The sequence below is a fragment of the Carassius auratus genome, linkage group LG44F, assembly GCF_003368295.1.
Source record: "Carassius auratus strain Wakin linkage group LG44F, ASM336829v1, whole genome shotgun sequence".
NCBI classification, from domain to species: Eukaryota; Metazoa; Chordata; class Actinopteri; order Cypriniformes; family Cyprinidae; genus Carassius; species Carassius auratus.
In genome coordinates, this window is record NC_039298.1 from 3,680,304 (window position 1) to 3,686,868 (window position 6,565).

Sequence of the window (6,565 nt, forward strand, 5' to 3'; positions counted from 1 at the left end):
ACTACTAACACTCGGAGAGCACGCTATGTACGTCGCAGGAAGGCCTGTCTGACAAACATACGTCATGTCCCTCAGACCTCTACTACTTTGCTCTCTATTCCAGTTGGTCTCTGGAACTGCCAGTCTGCAGTTAACAAAGCAGACCTGTCCTGGCGGGCCTTCCTGCATGTACTGTCAAGCCTCTGCAAATGATCCAGAATGCAGCAGCGAGGGTTGTCTTCAATGAGCCAAAAAAAGCTCACGTTACTCCTCTCCTCATCAGGTTACACTGGCTACCAGTAGCCGCTCGCATCAAATTCAAGGTACTGATGCTTGCCTACAAGACGACCACTGGCACGGCACCAACTTACCTAAACTCACTGGTAGGGCTGTGCGATATATCGAAAATATCGAAATATCGCAAATTCGCATATCGCGATATGCATATCGTAATGATTTGCGATAGATGATAAAGTAATACAAAGCTATTTATAGTTTTACGACACAGATCATCTGACACGCGGACGTTAGTTGTGTGTGTGCGTGCGCATAGCGCCCGTGTGCTCACTGCTCTGACGTCTGACCATCAACAAGCCAGCACGCAGTGAGTGACGCGCTCATAGCAAACTAATATGATAAAATGAGCCAGCCTGAGACATCTGCAGCTGCTGCCGACGATTTAGTGCCAAAACGAAGAAGCACCTCAAAGATATGGCAGTTTTTTGGATTTAAAAGAGATGACCACATGCAGACTGAAGTTATATGTAAAACATGTAAATCTCGTGTAGCAACGAAAACGGGAAACACTTCAAATCTGTTCAGTCACCTCAAAGCAAAGCACAACGATTTGTATCAGCTATGCTCTGCAGAAAAATCTTCAAGCTCAGGTGAATCAACCCTCGTTCACCAACCCAAGCAACAATCCATATCATCAAGCTTCGAAAGCATAACACCATATCCTGTAAGTTCCCGCCGTCATAGAGAGATAACCGAGGCCATTACACGCTATCTGGCAAAGGATATGGTTCCGATTGCCACAGTCGGGAAACCAGGGTTTTTGCACCTGATGAATACCATCGACAAACGGTACAACATTCCCTCTCGAACCTATTTTTCACGCATTGCTATCCCCCAAATGTACGAGCATACTCGCGACCGTGTCATGTTGGAACTGAGAGATGTCGAACATTTTGCGTGTACAACGGACCTCTGGTCCAGTAGGACAACAGAGCCGTACATTAGTTTAACGGTTCACTTTATTGACAAAGCCTTTAAGATGAGAAGTCTGTGCTTACAGACAGCATATTTCCCCAGTGAACACAGTGGGGAAAACATAGCGCTGGGACTGCGAGAGGCTTTGTCTGGCTGGAATTTGAATGAGGCGCGTCTAGTGTGTTTTACCACTGACAACGCAACCAATATGATCAAAGCGGCGGAAATAAATGGTTGGCCCCGACTACAGTGCTTCGGGCACAGACTGCACCTTGCTATTGGTAAGTCTTACTTTTTTATATCAGAATATTTAATTAGTTATCTTAACATATAATAACTTTATTAAACACATCTTATTGTATACTGTCACAGATATTTTAGTGTTGATGATATTTAAATTAATAAATAATTATACGTTAAATTATAGATGTAAGATTTATTCAAATTAATGTTTAAAAAATATGAAACCAGAACTTAATTAAAACGATTGAAACTATTTTATTTCTATTTATCCAGAAAATGCAGTCAAATGTGACACACGCATCAGTCGTGCTCTAGGAGTGTGCAAAAAGCTAGTGGGACATTTTTCCCATAGCTGGAAAAAGAAAGAAGCGCTAAAGAAAGCACAGAGAGAGCTTAACCTGCCAGAACATGGTCTGATCACAGAGTGCCCTACACGATGGGGCACTAAGCAACAAATGATGGAAAGGATCCTGGAACAGCAGAGGGCTCTGTCACAAGTTCTCTCTGAAAATCGGAGTACAAGACATCTGGTTCCATCTTGGCAGGACATTGAGGTCCTTGAGTCCGTAAACAAGGCATTGAAGCCACTTCAAGATTTTACAGATGCTTTGTCTGGGGAAGAATACGTGAGCATTTCCTGTCTACTTCCAGTTCTTCGTTTACTGAACACACAAACCCTTGCTGCTGACGAGGAAGACACAGAGCTGACATGCTCAATTAAAACCAAAGTGCTGGGCTACATGGAGGTAAAATATGAGGATCCTGCAACCCAAACTCTCTTTAACATTTCCACTTTTTTAGATCCAAGGTTCAAAAAAGACTACATTCCTAAGGAACAACGGGAAGAAATTAGTTTAAGGATAAAATCAGAAATGAAGGTAAGAATATTTTATATAGCAAGAATGATTTGAGCTCATTAATAAAATATGGAGGTACTAATCATTATTTTCCTTTTCTTTTTTTTCTAGGAGGCACAACCTGCTGTTGCCATATCATCATCATCAGTGGGTGCTGCTGTGTCAGGTGCTGAGGCTGAGCCATGTCAAAGTGCCACAGCCACAAGTACAAAGAGGATGAAGAAGTCTTTAGGAAGTCTCTTACAGACCTCAGTCACATCTCCCTCTGAATCCTCTGACCATGCAACCATTGAAGCAGAATTTAACAGCTACATTCTGATCCCCAAAATCCACAGTGAGCAGGACCCTTTGGCATGGTGGGGAATTCACAAGGTAAATTTCCCCCACTTAAGCAAGCTGGCGGAAAAATATCTTTGTGTGCCTGCCACTAGCACACCATCTGAAAGACTTTTCAGCACACCAGGCAATGTAGTTACATGTCAGCGTGCATCCCTGAAACCAAACAAAGTGGACATGCTGGTTTTCTTGTCCAAAAATCTTTAACAATTTTAGCATGAATGCTAAAATCTGACTTGGCAAAAACAAAACAAAAAGAGAGCAAAGAAGTAACTCCACTGTTTCTCAAGTGTTTTTGTTTACTTGAATGTTCATGTTTTCAGGTTGATGTAGGCCTAACTATATAGTGGAGCAAAGTATTAATTATATTTTTATTTTCTGATTGTTTACATTTTTAAAATGTAATTTTAACATTTAAATGTAATGTTAAAATGTAATTTGTGTTAATGCAACATAAAAAAAACTGCTGTTGTTCACTTTCAAAAGTTGTAGTGATTTTCTTTGGTTATATAATTTCTCTTAATACAATTTTAATTGATTTTAGAAAAAATAAATATCGTATCGCATATCGAATATCGCATTATTTAGCAAGATATCGCATATCGCATTTTTCTTCAATATCGCACAGCCCTACTCACTGGTTAAATCTTATGTGCCCTTCAGAAGTTTGCGCCCTGCAAGTGAACGACGCCTTGTGGTACCATCCCAAAGAAATTCAAAATCACTTTCACGGACCTTTTCCTGGACTGTGCCCAGCTGGTGAAATGACCTCCCAATCTCAATTCGTAGTCAAGTCTTTACTCATTTTCAAGAAACATCTAAAGACTCATCTTTTTCGCCTTCACTTAACCAGCTAACACCAGCACTTTTCCTTTTCTTGTCTTTTCATTTAAAAAAATAATAATAATAAAACCTGGCTATGCGTTCTATACTAGACTAACTGAGACTTGTCATGGCACTTGTATACTGTTGTTGTTCTCTTGTTGACCTGACTGCTTCTATTGTTCTCATTTGTAAGTCGCTTTGGATAAAAGCGTCTGCTAAATGATTAAATGTAAATGTTCTGGCTTATAAGATTCCAGCAGTGATATTAAAGCAAGTTCGTAATTCCAGATTAATACATTTTACACACCTTTCATATAGGTGGATAGTTGGGTCACAACATGACAATTCCAAAGATACCAAAGATGACATATATAACTGATAGAAACACGACGTTACATTCATATGCAGAATTACACACATTTAAAGATTAACAAACGATAAAATTGTAGATACTCCAATTTTTGATTATGGAAAACATCTAATGCACCAAAACGCAATACTTAATACATTTAGAATATATTGAGAAAAAGTACCAGTTTAGAATACATTGAGAGAAGGTGCCAGTGAGCTGGCTTTTTCCTGTTCTGTTTCCCAGTGGGATCATAAAGTTTTATGAGCTGGTCAGGAGTGGGGTTACAGAATCATGACTCTTATTTGAGAACATTAAATTAGGAGAAGCATTTCCAATTTACAAGTCAGCAATTTATAATCTTCGCATAACAAGGATTAACCATTTTATGCAAAGCACCAACCTAATAAAAATACATATCATTAAGGGCTTACATAAAGAGCATAAAGAAAAGTATGTGTGTGTGTGTTTAGGAATGTGGGCGTTTCGTTTCTCCTTTGAGGCTGCTCACGTGACTCTGGAATTTCTCGTCTAGTGTCGTGAATAATTTAGATCCAGCCAAGCTGGCACCAGGCCAGGCATTTAGTTTAGAGAGAGTTGGGTTTATATGCCTGAATTCAAAATCTACAAGCTTTGGGTTTGTGGTACACTTTTAGTTTCAAGACTAACTTACTACAGGTGAAAGTTTGCCAATATCGCCCTTACTTATACTAGGGGTGTGCACGGATAGTCGAACATTCGAATATTCGTTCTGCTCTAATTATTCGATAAATAAAAATGATATTCGAATTTCGCAAAAAAAGTAAATAATAATTATTTTTTTTTAAAGTTCACAGTAAAACCTAATTTGGTCACTTTCTGTGATTCTCCATTCTTATTCAATGTTCTTATTCAAGAACATTGTTGCAGCATCTCTCAAGCAATGAATGAACACTGCTAACTTGGAGAATGCAGTGAAAACTCTTATCGCGTCTGCCCTAGACACCCGGCACAAACATCTCAGGTTTCTCGATGAAAACACGAGAGAAGTAAGAAAAAAAATCTTTTTTTAACATTATCAGAACATTTTCCTTGATACGAGTGGTGCGGATGCAACGATGAAGAGGATGCAATGCCCACTCGTCGGTAAAGGCTGAGCCAGTTCTTCAGCGGTGATTACAGAGAGTCCAGCCGAGACGAGTGGGAACATTTCTTGCTGGAGCCATGTATTCAACCAGATGAGGATCCCATTCAGTGGTGAAAGGAAAACACAAAGCGCTTCACAAAGCTTATTCGCTTAGCAAACTGTTATGTGTGAGTCATGCCAATGTCTGTGCCGTCAGAGTGCGTTTTCTCCGCAGTCTGCCTTATTGTTAACAGACTAAGGAGCCGACTTTACCCCGATCATGTTTACATGCCCGTATTTCTAAACAAGAACATGTAAAACAAAAAAACAAAAAAAAAGAGAAAAGATTTGCTGACAGTTTAAACGTTTCAAAGTTAAGTGTAGGCTACGTTCTACAATAGCCTAATTGCATGCAGGCTGCTTTACGTTTTTTTCTTGGTTCACTTTTTTTTTTTTTTTTGCTTTTAAAGGGGGGGTGAAATGCTCGTTTTCACTCAATATCCTGTTAATCTTGAGTACCTATAGAGTAGTACTGCATCCTTCATAACTCCAAAAAGTCTTTAGTTTTATTATATTCATAAGAGAAAGATAGTCTGTACTAGAGGTCGACCGATATATCGCTCGGCCGATATATCGGGCCGATATTTGTCATTTTTTAATATATCGGCATCGGCCGATATCCGTGTTTAGTAGCGCCGATTTAAAGTCAGGCACGTCGGCGGGCAGCCCCGTGTTATTGGCGCGGTGGAAAGTGCTGCTGCAGCCACTGCATGTGAAGCTTTTGGAAGATTCAACAACAGACCTGCGAGATAAAGGTAGTCAGAGAATTTCACTCTGTAAATGGGGTGGAGAAGTTGTCAGCTCTCACAAACACTGCAGCGTGATTGAGTGCTCCGTTACTCCGCCCCGCTCACAGACAGCACCGCGCTCTGAGAGACAGACGTCCTGGAGCTGCCCAGAATGGTGAATCACATGTGTTCAGAAGCATGGTTTGATGCAGACAATAACCAGTTTTCCATCCAACTCATTTGTATTTAGGGATGTCAATATTTGATAATTTCCATGATCGATCGTCGTTTAAATTAACTATCAAGTAATAACCTTAATGCTGCAAAATGCGTCTGCAGCGGTATTATTATTATGTGCAAAAGCCACTTGGAAAAAAAGCTTTCTCACCTGAATTAAAGGGGTTTTAGTATTAATAAAATGCTAGTAGCAGGACTGTAAAATGAATAAATGTGATTATGATCGTTTGATAAAATGAAGAGAGCGCGCCATACGTTTGAGATCATTTACTTTGCTGAATGTTTTCTGTCAAGGAGACCGCTGAATGCGCCTCTTTAAAAGGTTTCGTGGTGTTCGTTGTTGTATTTTGAAACGCAACTGCAATGTTTTCAAATGACACTATAGTACTGGTGCAACGGATCATCATTGATCCGTGATCCGTTCAGATCAATGTCTTCAGTTCGGCATACGCGTGACCCGCGGATTGATTTATGAAAAAAAAAAAAAAAGTTGCGCATGTTCAGTCCACACTCAGTGATAATGCCGAGCGGAGGAGCTTGAACGCCCTGCGCATTTTGGCTTCCCTGTCAGATTAGAGTGTTAGAGTGAAAAGATTGTGCCAGATCTTTATGAACAGGAGAAGAAAAAAGTTGT

General features: G+C 40.0%; 1 protein-coding gene across 1 annotated transcript; it reads left to right on the forward strand.

The window, feature by feature from the left end:
* The first annotated feature begins 650 nt into the window (after positions 1-650).
* On the forward strand, positions 651-2,979 carry LOC113068341 (zinc finger BED domain-containing protein 1-like). Its single transcript, XM_026241059.1, has 3 exons — positions 651-1,472; positions 1,708-2,312; positions 2,403-2,979. The coding sequence occupies exons 1-3, from the start codon at positions 725-727 to the stop codon at positions 2,832-2,834; spliced, it is 1,785 nt and encodes a 594-aa protein (XP_026096844.1). The 5' UTR covers positions 651-724; the 3' UTR covers positions 2,835-2,979.
* The last annotated feature ends 3,586 nt before the right edge of the window (positions 2,980-6,565 follow it).

Excerpts from the sequence above, each read along its gene's own strand:
- LOC113068341 (XM_026241059.1), top strand. The coding sequence starts at position 725 with ATGCAGACTGAAGTTATATGTAAAACATGTAAATCTCGTGTAGCAACG. Across the intron at positions 1,473-1,707 it reads CAGACTGCACCTTGCTATTG|AAAATGCAGTCAAATGTGAC; the intron begins GTAAGTCTTACT and ends CTATTTATCCAG. Across the intron at positions 2,313-2,402 it reads GGATAAAATCAGAAATGAAG|GAGGCACAACCTGCTGTTGC; the intron begins GTAAGAATATTT and ends TTTTTTTTCTAG.